The sequence below is a fragment of the Callospermophilus lateralis genome, chromosome 6 (genome assembly GCF_048772815.1).
Source record: "Callospermophilus lateralis isolate mCalLat2 chromosome 6, mCalLat2.hap1, whole genome shotgun sequence".
NCBI lineage: Eukaryota > Metazoa > Chordata > Mammalia > Rodentia > Sciuridae > Callospermophilus > Callospermophilus lateralis.
This window is the reverse complement of record NC_135310.1, coordinates 46,629,392-46,650,928: the sequence shown is the minus strand read 5'-3', so window position 1 is coordinate 46,650,928 and position 21,537 is coordinate 46,629,392. Positions and strand designations below refer to the sequence as shown.

At 33.8% G+C, this 21,537-nt stretch overlaps 1 protein-coding gene across 2 annotated transcripts in view; it reads right to left on the bottom strand.

Annotated features, from left to right (window-relative positions):
• Cep85l (centrosomal protein 85L) overlaps window positions 1-21,537 on the bottom strand; it is a 153,400-nt gene that overhangs the window by 111,184 nt on the left and 20,679 nt on the right. For both annotated transcript variants that reach the window (XM_076858308.2, XM_076858309.2), the window contains exon 2: window positions 21,272-21,433. In XM_076858308.2, coding sequence (XP_076714423.2) covers window positions 21,272-21,433 — 162 coding nt within the window. The remainder of the gene's footprint in view (window positions 1-21,271; window positions 21,434-21,537) is intronic.

The following is a 21,537-nucleotide window of genomic DNA, read 5'->3' as shown; positions in this document are numbered from 1 at the left end:
AATTTCACAAAATCAAAAGGAGGGAACAACTTCCAAACTCATTCCGTGAAGCTAGTATACCCTGATACGAAAATCAGACAAAGACACATCAAGAAAAGAAAATTTCACACCAATATCCCTGATGAAAAAACTGCAAAAATTCTTCATGAAATACTGGCAAATCACATATAAAAATATATTAAAAAGATAGTGAACCATGATTAAGTACACTCATTCCAGGTATACAAGGAAGGTTCAACATATGGAAACCAATAAACAAAATTAATCACATCAATAGACTTAAAAGACAAGAATCACAGGATCAACAGATGCAGAAAAAGCATATGACAAAATTCAGCATCCATTCATGTTCAAAACACTTAAAAACTAGAAATAGTAGGAACATACCTCACCACTATAAAACTATATATGCAAAAGCCATCATAATTCTAAATTAAGAAAAATTGAAAGAATTCTAAAAACTGGAACAAGACAGGGATGCCCTCTTTTACTGGTTCTATTCAACATAGTCCTGGAAACTCTAGCCAGAGCAATTAGAAAAATGAAATCAAAAGGATACAAAATAGGAAAAGAAAAACTCAAACTATCCCTATTTTCCAAAGATATGATTCTATATTTAGAATACCAAAACAAAACAAAAAAATCCACTAGGAAACTTATAGAATAAATGAATTCAGCAAAGTAACAGGATATAAAATTAACACCCATAAATCAATTGCACTCCTATACACCACTGATGAATCAACTGAAAAACAAATGAGAAAACTATTCCATTCACAATAGCTAAAAAAAACATAAACCGTGGCAATCAATCTAAAAAAAAGAGGTGAAAGATCTCTACAATGAAAACTACAGAACACTAAAGAAAGAAAGAAACTGCAGAAGACCTTGGAAAATGGAAAGATCGCCAATGTTCTTGGATAGGCAGAATTAATATTGTCAAAATGGCCATATTACAAAAAAATGCTATATAAATTTAATGTAATTCCTATTATGGTTCTCATGGCATTCTTCAGAGAAACAGAAAAACTGTCATGAAATTCATTTGGACAAACAAGAGACCCAAAAAAGCCAAAGTGATCCTTAGTGAGAAAAGTGAAGTAAGAGGCATCACAATACCAGACTTTAAATTATACTTACAGAGCTAGATTGACAAAACCAGCATGGTATTGGCACCAAAAGAGACCTGAAGACCAATGGTATAGGATAGAAGATAGAGACAAACCCACATAAATACAGTTATCTCATACTACATAAAGGTGTCATGAACATACATTGGAGAAAAGATAGCCTCTTCAACAAGTGGTACTGGGAAAACTGGAAATCCTTATGTAGCAGAATGAAACTGAACTCCTATCTCTCACCCTGCACAAAACTCAACTCAAAGTGGATCAAGGACTTATGCATTAAACCTAATACTCTGTGTCTACTAGAAGAAAAACAGATCAAAATCTCCATCATGTCAGTTTAGGAAATGAATTCCTCAACAAGACTCCTAAAGCACAAGTAGTAAAATCAAGAATCAATAAATGAGAGGATATCAAACTAAAAAGCTGCTTCAAAGCAAAGGAAACATTCAAGAATATGAACAAAGAGCCTACCGAATGGGAGAAAATCTTTGCCACCTGTACTTCAGATACAGCATTAATCTCCAGGATACATAAAGAACTCAAAAAACTTAACACTAAAAAAACAAATAACCCCCATCAATAAATGGGCACTGAATAGACTCTTCACACACACACACACACACATACACACACAAAAAAAATATAAATAGTCAACAAATATATGAAAAAATGTTCAACATCTCTAGCAATTAGAGAAATGCAAATTAAACTACACTGAGATTTCATCTCATTCTAGTCAGAATGGCAATTATCAAAAATACAAGTAACCATAAATGTTGGTGAAGATGTGGGGAAAAAGGTACACTCATACATTGCTGGTGGCACAGCAAATTGACACATCCACTCTGGAAAGCAGTATGGAGATTCCTCAGAAAACCTGCAATAGAACCACCATTTGACCCAGTTATTCCACTCCTCAGTATATACCCAAAGGACTTAACATCAGCATACTACAGTGACACATCAATGTTTATAGTAGCTCAATTCACAATAAACTATGGAACCAACCTAGGTACCCTTCAACAGAGGAAAAGAAAAAGAAAATGTGGTATGATACATGTACACAATGTATATGTAATGGAATATTACAAAACCATAAAGAATAAAATTATGGCATTTGCTGGTAAATGGATGGAATTGCAAACTATCCTGCTAAGTGATATAAGCCAATTTCAAAAATCCAAAGGCCAAATATTCTTTCTGATGGGCAGATGCTGATTCACAATAGCTCAAGGGAGAGAGTGGAGGTTCACCAGATTGTACAGGGCAGAGTGGAGAGAAACGGGGCAGATGGGAATAGGAAAGACAGTAGAATGAATCAGACATAATTTCCCTATGTCATATATGAATACAAGACCAGTGCAACATCATGTATATCATGCACAACCACAAAAATGGGAAGTTATACTCCATGAATGTATTATGTGAAAATACATTTTACCTCATGTGTAAATAAAAAAATTAAAGAAGAAAAAAAAAGAAAGTGTACAATGTGATTTAAAAAAAATACGTCAATATATAGCAGTCACAGTATGTGCAATCCACTCATAAAACAAACACTATTGGAATTTTTTTTAAAAAAATTGATTAAATGTTTATAAGGACACAACTGAATTTTAACTCCTATTTTGGGATTATGGTAGCTGCACAGTCTGAAGATGACTACAATGAAGATTAATACAAAAATAATGGTCAAGAACATTAAGACAATTTCCTCAAGTATCAATATCATGAAAAGTGTACTATCCTGACTGCTTACTTTTATTCTTTATATCTTAATGATAGTAAGAAATCTCTGTTTGTTTCCATACAGCAAAAATAATCCATTCTTTAAGCAACTAACCATCACAACAATGGTATATTTTTCTGTGCAAATTGTAGTTCTCATTTTATCTAATCAGAATTCTCAACCATCTTGTTTTCTTGGCTATATTTTCCTATTTGCATCTCAGGATGTTATTTCAAATCTTATTAAGACAGAAAAATTCTTGTTTTAAATAATTATAGAAATCTACTTTTCACAAACTAGATAATTTGGGGGCTATTTTTGTACACTGTCTCTTAATAACTACTCACAACTAAAAAACTTTTTTAAACATTTTTTTTTAATTGTGGGCTGGGACTGGGGCTCAGTGGTAGAGCGCTCGCCTACATGTGCAAGGCCCTGGGTTTGATCCTCAGCACCACATAAAATAAATAAATAAAATAAAGGTCTTGTGTCCAACTACAACTGAAAAATAAATATTTAAAAAAATATTTTAAAAAATAGTTGTATATAGACTCAATGCCTTTATCTGTTTTTATGTGGTGCTAGGATAGAACCCAGTGCCTCACACGTGCTAGGCATACACTACCACTGAGCTATAACTCCAGCCCCTAAAAAACTTTTTATGTTTATATAAAGCCAGATGAGAAGCTTAAACCAACAAGGTGGCATTTCTGATCTCCAACCAGGCTATTTGTAACTTAAAGAATGATCTAAGATATGGCTTGAAAAGTTCAACCATTCAAAGTAAAATGCATCTGAAATGCTGGTGAGAAAAAAAAAATAGCATAAGGCTATTTATTGATACAGGAGCCAGATACTATCCTGAGGAAGGTTATAGACACAACTAAGCCAAGTTTTCTGTTAATGGTTTTTTGTTCTTTTTTGTTTTTGCCTCACAGTTCTACATTTCCCGTTTCCTCTTGCTACATCCTTAGCCACTCAACTCTAGAACCACACAAGTGCTGCATACTTCAACAACTCCCTCTCAAACTAATTTCTGTGTCAATGGCAGCTATTCCCTTGGCCTCCAGGACTCAGAGAAAGAAAACTAGGAAATAACTGGTGATTGGGTAGATACGTTACAATCTGGTGATCTTGTGGACAAATCTATCTTTGTAGCACATATGAACTCTCTACCAACCTGGCATTGGAACCCAATGAACAAATTTAAACACAGCCAAAAAGTATCACTATTAATATTAAATTACTGTCTCAACATCTTTATAAAAACAAAAATCTCACACCTTTACTTAGCATTACTTGAAATTTCAAAATATGATGGCCAAAAGCAAATCGCTCATTAGCAATTTTAGAATATTTTCTGGTACTGGAACACCTTCCCTCCTGAGATTTAAATAATCCTCTCTTCTACATTGATCTTATTTGCAATTCTGCAGTTCTTAGAACACAGTAAGTATTCAATAAATATTTAGTAAGTTAATACATGAATGAACCACTAAAAGTTCCAGATCAAAGCCAGGCATGCCAGCACATCCCAGCAGCACAGAAGACTGAGTTTGGAGGATCACAAGTCCAAAGCCATCCTCAGCAACTTAGCAAGCCCTAAGCAAATTAGCAATACCTTGTTTCAAAAGTTAAAAAATAAATAAAAAGGGTTAGGGAGATGGTCAGTGGTTAAATGCCTTGGGTTCAATCCCTGATACCAAAACAAAAGGAAAAAGTTCCAGATTTGTAAAGGAGAGAAGCAGCACTATTTATGTTTATATAATAACCATTAGAAAACTAGGATAATTATAATTCATAGAACATTTATTTTTGCTATTAGTTTATTCAATAATAATCTACAGATTGTAATTTTTTAAGTAAAAAAAAAGCTATTGTTTTTCAGATTCATAGGATACTAAAAGATTTTGCAGTGGCCAAAGAATACTGCTTGGAACATAAGTTATAATCAAATGACAGGATAGAAAAAATCTAACTAGAGAGTGCCACCAGTTTGTTTACTCATGGATGACTAACTTCCAGATGCACTTTTAAAGTAATGTACCATGAAATCTAAATAGATACTATTCCATGTACTTTGATGTATACTCAAAAAATTGAATTACATTTTTTGCAGACAAAGAGAAATAAGAACTGGAATGAATTAGAACCCAAAATTTACTATTATACATTAAATATCTGAATTATATAACATAAGCATAACAACATTATTCAGAAAGATCAGTCAAACTTAAGAAACTTGTGGCAAAAAGGGTTCTTTCCTCCTGAATACTCCATTTCCAACTAAACTTTGTACATGAAAAACTGGTACACTCATACTCTCCTACCTGCAATAAATCACTCACTTTCATGTGGGTATGTACTACTCCAGCAACAAACTATTCTCTGAGATTCCATCTAGAATCACCTTACAGAATACTGTCTATTACACCCTCCTGAGAGGTGGAGAGCCCGCACTTCAAACCTAATATGTTTTTTAAATATTTTTATTAGTTATTAATGTATGTTGAGAGCCACAGCCGAATGGGGCCCCAGCAAACTTCCAGCTGCCAGCAAACTTCCAGCTGCCAGCTGATGATTGGCTCATCTAAGGTGATGCTCATTGGGCTGTTTCCCCGCCTTTTCAGACCATGGAGCTGCTTATTGGGGGACTTTTTTTTGGTTCCGCCCACGCGACCCAGCCAATCGGCCTCAAGAGCAGGAGGAGTGGGGCAGGTGGAGAGGCTTGTGGGAAGCCGGTGGTGGCAGTTGGGCTCTGAAGGTTTTCCTGAGGAGCTGTTTTGTTTGGCGTGTGTGGTTCTAAAAATAAAGTTCGTTTCTTTTGACAAGTGGCTCCTGAATTGTGCCCAGCCAGACTGCGGCAAATGTATCTTTATTTATTTGTTTATATGTGGTGCTGAGAATCAAACCCAGTGCCTCACACATGCGAGGCAAGTGCTCTACCACTGAGCTACAAACCCAGTCCCAAACCTAATGCTATTGGTAGCAAACACCACTGCTTTTTTCAATGACTAATTCACCAAGTAATTTTATCGGGATAAAGAGCATGGTTTTTACATTTTCCTTTAATGGGTCAATGTGAAGGTATTAAATTTTTGTTAACTTCCATTAGTTATGACTGTTACCCTCAAATTTGAATTTCACCTAGTCCTTTTTAAATTAAATTTTTATTAGTTGTCAATAGATCTTTATTTATATGTAGTGCTGAGAATCGAACCCTGTGTTTCACACATGCTAGGCAAGCACTCTACACCACTGAGCTACAACCCCACCTAGTTCTTTATTAATACATGAAACAATAAGTGAGTTTGCTGGTATGTTATACAATACTATAAAGAAAATTCTAGAGGATAAAGAGTTTATGGAGTTTAAGAAATGAACACAGATGCTATTTTATATGAATAAAGCAGTGTCATAATTTATAAAATTCAAAATAGATAAAGAGCACTAGGCTTTGTTTTATTCTCTTGAGTTGTTGTTTAGTCATATATTATAAACTAGCAGGAAGACTGAAGACTTTTATTCATTCTCTGTGTTCCCTCCAACACAAAAAAAGAAAAAAGAAAGAAAAACAGACTTTCATGGAAAACTGCCAAAAGTAGTCAGTCCTATATTAACCTCAGTAGTTCAGTCTCCTTGGAAAACAAACCAACTCTAGGAGCCCTGAGTGATTTGGATTAGATCATGTGAATAATTTTATAGTAACAGCTAATTTTTAAAAAATCCAATATAGAGGCCAAAAAAGAAAAAAATATATAAAACATAAATGGGATGATCAGTTTTATTTAAAATACTATATGTGAATAAATGTATGACAAAAGATCTGGAAGAATGTGAAGAAGAGAGAAGAGAAGAGAGAACCCAAATTACTAGCCTACGGGATGAAAAAGGCAATATCACAACAGACACTACAGAAATACAGACGATAATTGGAAATTATTTTGAAACCTTATCCTCTAATAAAATAGAAGATAGTGAAGGCATCGATAAATTCCTACAGTCATTATGACCTGCCCAGATTGAGCCAGGAAGATATACACAACTTAAACAGTCAAGTGAGGAAATAGAAGAAGCCATCAAAAGATTACCAACCAAGAAAAGCCTAGGGCCGGACGGATAAACAGCTGAGTTTTACAAGACCTTTAAAGAATAGCTAATACCAATATTCTTCAATCTATTTTAGGAAACAGAAAAAGAGGGAGTACTTCTAAATTCATTCTACGAGGCCAATATCACCCTGATTCCAAAACCAGACAAAGACACCTCAAAGAAAGAAAACTTCAGACCAATATCTCTAATGAACATAGATGCAAAAATCCTCAATAAAATTCTGGCAAATCAACTACAAAAACATATCAAAAAGATCATGCACCATGATAAGTGGGATGCATTCTTCAACCCAGGGATGCAAGGTTGGTTTAACATATGGAAATCACTAAATGTAATTCATCACATCAATAGACTTAAAGATAAGAACCAGATGATCATCTCGATAGATGCAGAAAAAGCATCTGACAAAATATAGCATCCCTTTATGTTCAAAACACTAGAAAAACTAGGGATAACAGGAACTTACCTCAACATTGTAAAGGCTATCTATGCTAAGCCTCAGGCCAGCATCATTCTAAATTGAGAAAAACTGAAGGCATTCCCTCTAAAATCTGGAACAAGACATGGATGCCCTCTCTCACCATTTCTATTTAACATAGTTCTTGAAATACCTATCCAGAGCAATTAGACAGACGAAATAAACTAAAGGAATAACTATAGGAAAGAACTTAAATTAACACTATTTGCTGATGATATGATTCTATACCTAAAGACCCAAAAAACTCCATCAAGAAACTTCTATAACTAGTAAGTGAATTCAGCAAAGTGGCAGGATATAAAATTAACACCCATAAATCAAAGGTATTTCTGCATATCAGTGACAAATCCTCTGAAAAGGAATTGAGGAAAACTACCCCATTCACAATATCCTCAAAAAAATATATAATACTTGGGAATCAACTTAACAAAAAGAGGTGAAAGATCTATACAATGAAAACTACAGAACACTAAAGAGAGAAACAGAAGAAGACTTTAGAAGATGGAAAGATCTACGTTGCTCATGGATAGGCAGAATTAATATTATTAAAATGACCATACTACCAAAAGCACTACACAGATTCTATGCAATTCTGATCAAAATCCCAATGGCATTCCTCATAGAAATAGAAAAAGCAATCATGAAATTCATCTGGAAAAATAAGAAACCCAGAATAGCTAAAGCAATTCTAAGCAGGAAGAGTGAAATAGGTGGTATCGCTATACCAGACCTTAAACTATACTACAGAGCAATAGTAACAAAAACAGCATGGTACTGGCACCAAAACAGGCTGGTAGACCAATGGTACAGAATAGAGGACACAGAGACTAACCCTTAAATATACAACTATCTTATATTAGACAAAGGTGCCAAAAGCACACACTAGAGAAAGAATGGTGCTAGGAAAATTGGAAATCCATATGCAACAAAATGAAATTGAATCTCTACCTCTCACCATGCACAAAAGTTAACTCAAAATGGATCAAGGATCTAGGAATTAAACCAGAAGAAGAAAAAGTAGGCCCTCATATTCATCATGTGGGGCTTGGCCCCAACTTCCTTAATAAGACGCCTAATAGCACCAGAATTAAAACCAAGAATCAACAAGTGGGATGGAATCAAACTAAAAAGTTTTTTCTCAGCAAAAGAAATAATCTGTGAGGTGAACAGGGTGCCTACATCCTGGGAACAAATTTTTACCCCTCACACATCAGATAGAGCTCTAATCTCTAAGGTATATAAAGAGCTCAACAAGCACTCAAAAAAATAATAATAATAATAATCCAATCAATAAACGGGCCACGAACCTGAACAGACACTTCTCAAAAGAGGACATACAATCAATGAACAAATATACAAAAAAATGTTCATCATCTCTAGCAATCAGAGAAATGCAAATCAAAAACACTCTAAGATATCATCTCACCCCAGTAAAAATGGCAGCATTATGAAGACAAACAAAAGTGTTGGCGTGGATGCGGGGAAAAGGGTACACTCATACACTGCTGTTGGGACTGCAAATTAATGCAGCCAATTTGGAAAGACTCCTTGGAAAGCTGGGAATGGAACCACCATTTGACCCAGCTATTCCTCTTCTGGGATTATACCCAAAGGACGTAAAAACAGCATACTACAGGGACACAACCACATCAATGTTTACAGCAGCACAATTCACAATAGCTAAACCGTGGAGCCAACTTAGATGTCCTTCAGTGGATGAATGGATTAAAAAAATGTGGCATTTATACACAACGGAATATTACTCGGCATTAAAAAAGAATATCATAGCATTTGCAGGGAAATGGATGGCATTAGAGAAGATTATGCTAAGTGAAGTTAGCCAATCCCAAAAAGACAAATGTCAGAAGTTTTCTCTGATATAAGAGGGGTGACTCAAAGTGGGGTAGGGAGGGAGAGCATGGGAGGAAAATTACCTCTAGATAGGGAATAGGGAATAGGAGTGGGAGAAAAAGGGAGGGAGAAGGGGAATAGCTAGGATGGTGGAAGGAGAGGGTCATCATTATACAAAATACATGTTTGAAGATGTGAATTTGGTGTCAACATACCTTATATACAAACAGAGATATGATAAATGGTGGTATAAAGGTGTATTAAGAATTGTATGCAAAAACAATTAAGAGAGCTCATGTATAACAGCACAATTTGGTGTGAACATACTCTATATACAGAGTTACAAAAATTTGTGCTGTGAATGGATAATTATGAATGTAATGCACTCCACTATTGTCATGTATGTAAGAAATAAATTTTAAAAAAGAAAAAATAATCCAATATAGAGGCTACAAAAGAAAAAATATATAAAACATATATGAGATGATCAGTTTTATTTAAAATACTATATGTGAATAAATGTATGACAAAAGATCTGGAAGAATGTGCCAAATTACTAACACTGAAGACTTCAGAAAACAAAGCAATAATTACATAATTCTAAATGTGGATTCAGGTTTTTAAAATCATGAATTCAACATCTGAAATACAAATATGCTTTTAGAATTATGTTAATTTTTATATGCTTCTACATATGCATGTATTACTTGTATAAATCAGGATAAAGGAGTAGAAGGAATACATAATAGTAGCAGCAGGCATTAAAGAAAAGTTTTACAATCGCTTTTCAAATTCTTTTCCTCCTCATTTTCTTTTTTTTCCATTTATACCAATATGACAGAATGTCTGCTTCAATATCAATGCTAAGTGCAAAGAAGTATATTCTCTCCCTTCCAAAATCTAGTGAAATGACAGAAAAGTAAAAACAGAAACCCACAGCAAGAGAGAACTCAGGACTATCAGCATGAGATTACAACAAAATTCTCAAGTAAAAAATGAAGAGAAAGTCTAGCATAATGGCGCATACCTGTAATCCCAGTGGCTGGGGAAGAAGAGGCAGAAGGCTTGTGAACCGAACCCAGCCTCAGCAACATAGAAAAGCCCTAAGCAACTCAGTGAGACCATGTCTCAAAATAAAGGGCTGGAGATGTGGCTCAGTGGTTAAGTATCCCAGGGTTTCAATTCCTGGTTCCAATAAAAACAAAGTGAAGAGTTTTAAATTTTAAAGCAGAATAGTACATACAGTATAAATACCAGAGTTGGGAATATAGCAAAGACAGAGTTCTCTCTCTAAAGAAACATCAAAAAAGATTTTAAACCTTTGAAATATCAGGTAAAAAACAGTTACTGAAAAGAGGAACAGTAAACTGAGTTATAAATATAAACACACACATTCAATTTTGTTGAGTGAAACAATGGAGATTTCTACATATCTATATATAGATACAGATATATACACATACATATTATATATACAGTGTATAAAAATGTATATGCACACACACAACAGTGGGGTATGTATGTATGTATATTTATGTATGTGTATGTATATCACTGTTTCATTCAGTACCACACTTCAGTACACATCAGCCCTGTCCAATAAAATAAATAATAAATTCAAAATAAAGCAGAAGTTACAAAATTGTGATGGTGACAGTTTAAGTATCCCTATTTATTTATCTGAGGTGATCCTCAGAAGGAAAATGTTGAGTGGAAAGATTTCTGAAAAAAAGTAAAGGTGCAGGAAAGGAGAACAAAATCATTTCTTAAGCAAATAACTATGCCAAGCAATTTAAAAGTCATGTTATAAAAACCTCATGATAAATAAGTTATCATGTCCAATTTAGAAATGAAAAATAGGCTCAAAGGCATGAGAAATTATTCAAGGTTGTACAAATAATTAAGTGCAAAAGTTTTAAACACAGCTCAATCACTTTAGCACATTAAAAATAGTATTTTCATCTTTTGGGAACTAGTTTGCTTATTTACATAAAGGCCTGATTTATTATATTGCCTCTAAAGTCCATTCCAATTCTAACACTCTGCTTATTACCAAATGAACATAATCTTGTCATTTATAACTTTAAAAAAATCTACTTAAAATACTTGAAAGCTTGAAAAAAAATACCTATAAAGGGACATTTTACTAGATATTTCAGGAATATTACCAGTCATTCCCTAAAAGTAATGCCCTTAAAAACAATTTTCTTCTAGTAGGTACAGAGTCTAGATTAATATGTAGGTCCTTCCTTGATCCACTTTGAGTTAAGTTTTGTGCAGGCTGAGAGATAGGAGTTCAGTTTCATTCTGCTACATAAGGATTTCCAGTTTTCCCAGTACCACTTGTTGAAGAGGCTATCTTTTCTCCAATGTATGTTCATGACACCTTTATGTATAGTATGAGATAACTGTATTTATGTGGGTTTGTCTCTGTCTTCTATCCTATACCATTGGTCTTCAGGTCTCTTTTGGTGCCAATACCATGCTGGTTTTGTCAATCTAGCTCTGTAAGTATAATTTAAAGTCTGGTATTGTGATGCCTCTTACTTCACTTTTCTCACTAAGGATCACTTTGGCTTTTTTGGGTCTCTTGTTTGTCCAAATGAATTTCATGACAGTTTTTCTGTTTCTCTGAAGAATGCCATGAGAACCATAATAGGAATTACATTAAATTTATATAGCATTTTTTTGTAATATGGCCATTTTGACAATATTAATTCTGCCTATCCAAGAACATTGGCGATCTTTCCATTTTCCAAGGTCTTCTGCAGTTTCTTTCTTTCTTTAGTGTTCTGTAGTTTTCATTGTAGAGGTCTTTCACCTCTTTTTTTGGATTAATTGCCATGTTTTTTGTACATTTTTTTTTTTTTTTTTTTTGTTATTGGCGGACATAACATCTTTGTATGTGGTGCTGAGGATCGAACCTGGGCCGCACGCATGCCAGGTGAGCGCGCTACCGCTTGAGCCACATCCCCAGCCCCAATTTTTTTTTTGTGCTTTTTTTGAGGATACTATAATGGAATAGTTTTCATCATTTTTCTTTTAGTTGATTCATCAGTGGTGTATAGGAGCGCAACTGACTTATGGATGTTAATTTTAATATCCTGCTACTTTGCTGAATTTGTTTATTAGTTCCAGAAGTTTCCTAGTGGAGTTTTTTTGGGGGGGGTCTTCTGAATATAGAATCATGTAATCAGCAAATAGGAATAGCAACTCTCCATCATGTCAGTTTAGGAATTGACTTCATCAACAAGACTGCAAAAGTGCAAGAGGTAAAATCAAGAATTAAACTAAAAAGCTTCTTCACAATCAAGGAAAAAAAAATTAACAATGTGAACAAAGAGCCTAGTGAATGCGAGAAAATCTTTGCCACCTGTACACCTCAGATAGAAGAACTCAAAAAACTTAACACCAAAATAACACACAATCGATACATGGGCAAAGAAACTGAACAGGCAGTTCACAGAAGAAAAAACACAAATGGTCAACAACTATATGAAAAAATATTCAAAGTCTCTGGCAGCTAAAAAAAAATGCAAATTAAAATAACACTGAGATTTCACCTCACTCTAGTTATAATGGCAATTATCAAGAATACAAATAACAATAAATATTGGCGAGGATGTGGGGAAAAAGATATACTCACATGGACTGCAAATTGGTGCAGCATCTCTAAAAAGCAGTATGAAGATTCCTTAGAAAAATTGGACCCAGTTATCTCACTTAACCCAGTAATTACACTCCTAAGTATATATCCAAAGGACTTAACATCACATACTACAGTGATTCAGCCACATTAACATTCATAGCAGCTCAATTCACAATAGCTAAACTATGAAACCAACCTAGGTGCCCTTCAACAGATGAATGGATAAATAAAATGTGGTACATAAACACAATGGAATATTACTCAGCCTTAAAGAAAAATGAAATTATGGCACATATAGGTAAATAGATGGAACTAGAAAATATCATGCTAAGTGAAATAAGTCAATCCCAAAAAAATCAAAAGTGGAATGTCTTCTCTGATAAGAAGATGCTGATCCATAGTGGGGTGGGGAGATAGGGAAGAATGAAGAAACTTTGGTTTGTGCAGAGGGGAGTCAGGGAAGGTGTGCAGTTGTAGGGATGGGAAAGACAGTAGAAAGAGATACACATTATTACCTTATACACATGTATGATTACACTAGTGGAGTGACTCTGAATCATGTATAGCCAGAGGAATGAGAAGTTGTGCTCCATTTGTGTACTATATGTCAAAATGCATTCTACTGTAAAATAAATTAATTTTCTTAAAAAAAGAAAATGTGGTATGATAAATGTACACAATGGAATATTACTCAGACACAAAGAAGAATGCAACTATGGCATTTGCCAGTCAATGGATGGAACTGGAATTTATCATGCTAAGTGATGTAAGCCAAAAACCAAGGCTGAATGTTCTCTCTGATATGTGGATGCTAACAAATAAAAAGCAGGTTGGGGCGGGTCAGAGGGGCAGAGAGAAGAAGAGAAGTTGATTGAATTAGACAAATGGGGATATAGGAACGGAGGGGAAAAAGGGACAGGAAAGATAACAGAATAAATCGGACATAACTTTCCTATGTTCATATATGAATACATGATTAGTGTAACTCCACATCATGTTCAACCACAAGAATGGGATCCTAATTAGAGTAAGTTATACTCCATGTATATATAATATGTCAAAATACATTTTACTGTTATGTTATCTAAAAAGAGAAAATTAAAAAAAACAATTTTCTAAGAAGAAAATAAATTCTCTCACCTTTAGAGAGAATTTAAGGTATCTGATTTTTCCCTTCCTGTAAATACTTTTTCCTTTTGCATATCAACTTTTTCTTAAGATTTTGAAATCTATTTTAGTAGTTATAGAATACTATATTAAAATGCTATTTCACACAAATTAAGTACAAAATTCTCTTACACAACTGCAAATACACTCTGTCAAGTTGATTTCAAGGACCCAATCTAATGGTTTTTTAAAATTATGAATATATTTTGGATTTTGTCAAATGTTTTTTGACAAGGCCATTTAGGACGACAGAACATTCACCCTTGCCCGTCAGTATGGTAGCACCACCTACACATATAGGTAGTATTCAAAGGAGGTAGGCCACCTGGACTTTCATCATTTCCCAGCAGTTAAGGCAATCCACATTGTGGTATCAGTGGTTTAATGGGAAACCTAGACTTCCATCCCCACCCAGCAGTAAAAGGGGGCTCTCCCCTATCCCTCAAGTATCAACAGAGTGCAAGTATGGAACCTGGACTTCTATCTCCATCTAGCAATAAAGAGCCTGTACCCTATTCCCTTCAGCTACAAGAACAATGTCTAATAGAGTCATTTAACAGAAAATATTTAAATAAATAAGTTCTATTTATAATACAGTTCTTTAAAAAGGTCTGTAAAATTGACAAACTGGTACACTAAAACAAAAAAGACAAAAATTATCACTATCAGAAATTAAACAGAGAATATCCCCAGAGACTGCAGGTATCAAAGGATAATAAAAGAATGCTATGGGAAAAAAACATTATATATATATATATATATATATATATATATATATATATATATATATATATATATATATATATATATATATAAATTGTAGATGGACACAATAACTTTATTTATTTATTTTATGTGGCACTGAGGCTCAAATCCAGTATCTCACAAATGAGAGGCAAGTGCTCTTACCACTGAGCCACAACCCCGGCCCTGCACACATAAATCTGACAAGTTAGATAAAATGAATCAGTGGGACCACTTCTTCCAAGAAAACAAACTACCACAACTCACCCAATTTGAAACAGATAATCTAAATCACTATCTACTAAGGAAATTCATAACTTAAAATTTAAAAAAAAAAAGAAATCTTCAGCTGTACTCCTAAATGGTTTCACTGAAAAAAATCTATCAAATATTTTCTAAAAATAAACTCTTTTTTATAAACTCTTCCACAAAATAGGAAGGAATACTTAACCAATTCATCTTAAAGGCTAGTATTAACCCTGTTATCAAAAAAAAAAAAAAAAAAAAAACCGGAAATACAGGAGTGCCCTGCTCATAATCTCAGTGACTCAGAAGGCTGAGGCAGAAGGATCACATGTTCAAGGCCAGCCTCAACAACTTAGTGAGGTCCTAAGCAACTTAAAAAGACCCTATCTTAAAAAAAAAAAAAAATGTTTTCTTAAATAAAAAGGGCTGAAGATGTAGCTCAATAGTAAGGAGCTCCTGAGGGTTAGATCCCCTACACACACACACAAAAAAAAGGAAAATTACAGGTCAATATCCTCACAGATACATGAAAAAAAAACATTATAAAATATAAATGAATAGAATTCAGCAATATTTTTAAAAATTATACAATGACCAAGGGAAGTTTCCTCCAGGGATGAAAAGTTGATAACATCTGAAAAATCAAACAATGAAATCCACCACCATATCAACAAGCTAAAAAAAAAAAAAAAAAAAAAAAAATCAATTTATGTAGAAAAAGCATTTTACAAAATCCAAAATATAGTCATAATTTAGGAGGGCTGGGACTGTGGCTCAGTGGCAGAGTGCTTGCATAGTTTATGCATGAGGCAATGGGTTTGATCCCCAGCACCACATTAAAAAAAAATAATAATAGGAAATTACAAATAGAGGCAAACTTCCTCAAAATGATAGATAAAAAATCCTACAGTTTAAAAATGTGTTATTGTTATTTAACAATAAAGCAATAAAAAGATTAAATGCTACATCTTATACCTGTACAATCAAGAATAAGGCAAGAATACCCACTCCTACTAATATTCAACATGCTGTTGGATATTCTAGCAACTACAATACATCAAGAAAAGGAAATAAAAGTCACACAACTCAAAGGATAATCATCCTTATTTAAAGATGATGTAAGTATATATACCAAGTTAGGCACAGTGGTGCATGCCTGAGTCCCAGCTACTTGGGAGGTTAAGGCAGGAGAACTGTTTGAGTCCTGGAGCTTAAGGCCAGCCTGGACAACACAACAGGACCTCATCTCAAAAGAAAACCACAAATCATCTACAAAAAGATGAGCTAATGGTGACAGGATACACATAAATGTTAAAAAATCAGATGTATTTCTACACTGTAAAGTTATATCTAAATGTCATTCTCTATGTTCAATAACACTGACAATAAAATTGGATATACAATGCCATCTACAATCACTCTTAAAAAACAAAATATTTCGGTGAAAGGACATCTTTGTTGAAAATTATTTACCACAGTGAACACAATCAAAGATCTAAATGAAATGGAGAAACATAGAATGTTCATAGGCAAAAAAAAAAAAAAAAAGCATCAAAGATGTCAATTTTCCTCAAACCGATATGCAGACAAAATTTCTATTAAGTTCTCAAAAAGATTTCTGTATCCTATTTTGTTCATAATTCCAAAACTTAAGTAGAAAAACAAAATAACCAGAAGGAATAATTTAAATAATTTGAAAAAGAATGAAGTGACAGTAATCATTCTACACAAAGATTACTTTTGTAGCTGGGCATGGAGGCACATGCCTATAATCCCAACTGCTGACAAGGCTGAGGCAGGAGGATCACAAACTCAAAACCAGCCTCAGCAATGTTAAGAGAGGCCCTAAGCAACTCAGCAAGACCCTATCTCAAAATAAAAAATGTAAATAGGCTGGTGATATGACTCAGTGTTTAACACTTAGGTTCAATATCTGGTACCAAAAAAAAAAAAGATTATGCAAAAACCTGAACTTTATGTCTCACAGTGTAAAGTTTAATATACACTGTACATTCAATATACACTGTACATACACTATACATTCCATACACTGTACATTCCAACAAAATTTTGGCCCTTGCCCAGCTCTTAAAAGGTAATCTCTAAACTCTTAGAATATTCTGCCTAGTAAGTATGTCTTTATGTACCTGGAGGTCTTAGGTCACTCCATACAGTTTATGCTAATTATGGGATTTATGGAAGGTTCCTAAAAGCAACTGACATTAGCATGACTGTTGAATTTTAGAGCTGGTGACCAAGGTCATGGATGCAGATAGTCAACCATGCCCTATATATAACCAACCTACCAAACAAACAAACAAACAAAACCCTGGACACAAAGACTGAGTGAATCTATCTGGTCTGCAATACTCCACATGTGTCATCCACATCATTGCTGGAAGAATTAAACACTGTCCACATAACTCCACAATGAGAAGCTACTTAGAGCCACAAGTGTAACAATTTTTCTGTTTTGATTTCTTTTAGCAAATTAGTTGAGTGTAAAGAGGACTTACAGACTCTTAAACACACGCACACACTTAAAATGAATCATGGACTTAAATACAAAACATTAAATGATCAAACACTTAAGAAAAAATGAGAAAACCGTCAACTTAAGAAAAAATGAGAAAACCTTCAAGAACTAGGATTAGGGAAAGAGTTCTTAAATTTGACATTAAAAAACATAATCCCTTAAGAAGAAAAAAATTGGTAAACTGGACTTCAAATTTTAAAATTTGTACTCTGAAAAAGATACTGTTAAGAAGATAAAAGACAAATTATGCAATGGAAGAAAAAAATCACAAATAACACATCCAACAAGTGATTAGCATTTAAAATAAAGAACCTCAAAAAAATTCAGGCTGGCATTTAAGCACCTTGGATGGAAGGCATTATTCGATTCTAAACAAGCAAAAAGCTGAACAAACTATAAAGGGAATAAGTCTTTTTAGATCTCAAAAAGAATTGAGGTCACAAGGCAAAATGCTCCCAAATAAAAACAACAGGTAAGCACAGAATCACAACTTATTGCAGGAAAAAACACTCATGATGAAGCCTACATGGAAACCAGGACCTGATAATAAAACCTAAACTGACAAATTGCTGGAGTTCAGTGTGGACAACTCTGAGAAATAAAAATTCCAACGTAACCCTATCATAGGAAGACCACCACACTTGTGAGATTTTACTATCTGGAGTTTGATCTGGTTCTCACAGTGAATATCAGAGAAAAATCCCTTCATGCTTCCAACAGGGGACGGAGAAAGGAACCATTTTGAAATACAGCAGAGAGTTTCATTCTTCTTATGAGGATCTGCTATTCCCACTCAAAATGATGAAAATTTGCAAAATTAAAAACTTTTTAAAATAAATCCTGAGAAGCACTTACAAAGATCACAGCCCAGGGCAGAGACTTACCAAAACTCTGAGACCTAATCATAAAACTATAAAACATTTCTCTCCTCATACCTTACTACCACTACATTGCCAAAGAATCATTTACCATAGTTCATATTACCCAGCATGTTATGATACCTTGCAAAAATACAAATAAAAAAGAAAAATAAATAATAAGACATACTACAAGGCAAAACATATAGTTTGAAGAAACAAACTAGACCCAGATATGGCAAGGATATTGACCCAGTAGTTTAAAACAACTATGATTAATATGCAAAGCACTCTTATGGGCAAAGTAAATAGTATGCAAGAATAAAGAAAGAATCAAAAAGAAATGCTAGGTATCAAAAAGACTCTAATACAAATGAAGATGCCTTTGATGGGCTCCGTAGTAGAATAGGACCAGCTAAGCAAAGAATCTCTGAGCTTGACAATATGTGGACAGAAATTTCTAAAATTAAAAACAGAGAAAAAAAATGTTAAAAATGTAACAGAATACCCCCCAAAAAAAAACTCAGACATAAAACAACACAAAACTAGAAAACTCACAGTAAAAATTTAATTGACTTTGTCTATAAAAATTACATTTTAGATCACATCCTTGAGATATGTTCCACAAAAGAAATAATTAATAAGCTGAATTTCATTAAAATTAAAACCTTCTGCTGGGCAAAAGACAATGGACAATGGCAAGAATAATGAGAAGACAAGTCACAGCCTAGGAGAAAATGTTTGCGAAAGATACATATGATGAAGGACTGTTAACCAAAATGGAAAAAGAACCCTTAAAACTTAGTAAGAAAACAAACAATACAATTTAAAAATGGGCTAAAGACCTTAAAAGATGCCTCACTTTAACAGATATAGAGATGACAAATAAGCAGATAAAGTGTTCCACATAATGTACCAGTAAAATTCAAATTAAAATAATAAAATTCTACTGTACAACTATGAGAAAGGAAAAAATCCAGAAAATTAAAACACCAAACGCTGGGTAGGATGTGAAGCAACAGAATTCTCATTTATTGCTAGTGGAAATGCAAAATAACACAGCCACTTTGAAAGATAGTTTGGCAGTTTCTTACAGAATTAAACATACTCCTACTGATGCAGCAATCCCGCTCCTTGGTATTGACCCAAAGAAGTTAAAAACTGATATTTACACAAAAATATGTATATGGGTATTTATAGTAGCTTTACTCATAAATGCCAAAAGCATATTACTAAATGAATGAAGCAATCTGAAAAAGCTATATTATACAATTTCAACTATGTAACATTCTGGAGAAAGAAAAGCTATAGAGACAAACAAACAACAACAACAAAAAAACAGTGACTACTAGGGTGAGGCAGGGGACAAAAGATGAAGGCAGAGTATAGAAGATGCTTAAGTGGTAGCACGCTGGCCTGGCATGCGTGCGGCCCGGGTTCGATCCTCAGCACCACATACAAACAAAGATGTTGTGTCCGCCAAGAACTGAAAAATAAATATTAAAAAAAAATTCTCTCTCTCTCTTAAAAAAAAAAAAAAAGAAGAAGAAGATGCTTAAGGCAGTGAAACTATTCTGTATTACATACAATAGTGGACACATGTTTTTACAAATTTGTCCAAACTCAGAGAACATACACCAAGAGTAAACTGTTAACTAAACTACAGATTCTTCAGATATCAATGTAAGTTCATCAATTTAATAAACGTACCACTATGGTGGGAGATGCTGATATTTGGGGGGCTGTACCTGTGTGAATATGGGATTACATAGAGAAAATCTGTACCTTCAATAAATTTTTCTATTGCTCTAAAAACACTGCTCTAAAAATAAGTCTATTTTTAAAAAAATGATATCTCACTACCACAATGATATATCACTATATTCCATATAGAGAAAACTGGATCATTGATATATATATACATTATTGATGAAAATGATAGTGAAAACAATGTGATTGATAATTTTGAAACTAAACCTACAACTACTACAGAGACCAATAAATGCACTTCTGAGCATTAACCACAGAGAAAAGACATGTTTCATAACAAAACCTCCATGTACATGTTTACAGCTTTTTTTCATAACAGTCCAAAACTGGAAACAACTCAGATGTTTTTCAATGGGTTAATAATTAAAATGTGGTCTCTCTAATACCACCCCCACCATTGGTAAATATTACTCATCGATAAAAAGGAATGAACTATTGATACACACAACAACCTAGATAAATCTCCAGAGAAAACAGCCAATTCCAAAAGGTTATTGTTATGTGTATGATTCCAATTACATACAGCCTTCTTGAAATTACAAAATTATAAATGGAAAATTGGTTATTGCTTTCCAAGAGTTAAATGAGAATGGAGGGGGTAGAGAGAGAAGTGATTGTAGGCAACATTTGGTATATGGAAACATTCTGTATCTTGATTGTATCCGTGTCATTATCCTAGTTGTGATACTATAACATCTTGTAAAATATTCCCTGGTGAAAAATGGAGAATGGATACATGGAATCTCTATATTATTTCTTGAAATATTATTTCTTAAAACTCATGTAATCCTACAATTATATAAGAATAAAATGTTAAGAAAAGGAAGAAAAACGTGCAATATGACAAGACAGACAATTTAACTTGATATACAGCAACAATTAGTATTATTAAACACACACTATTATTTTAGTTGGGAACAATAAAATATATCCCTTGAATAGTCTCAATTCACAACCAATATCCACAAATTCATATCTAAATACTAATAATTTTAGCTTACCTTCCACACTGTCAGAACAGGAAGTTCCAATGCCAGTGTCTCCACTGTCAGAAGCTATACTGTGTCTCCTGATATGGTTATTTCGATGGTTAGATGGAACAGTTGTGGCCTGCCACAATGATTCATTACCAGGTAACCATGCTGATGAATAATAATCTGGGCCTATAAAGGAAAAAATGCACAATTAACACATGTAATATCATGTCTGAAGAGAGAGCAGTTTTGTTTTACTTTGCAAAAAATACACATGGGATATAATAGGGTTT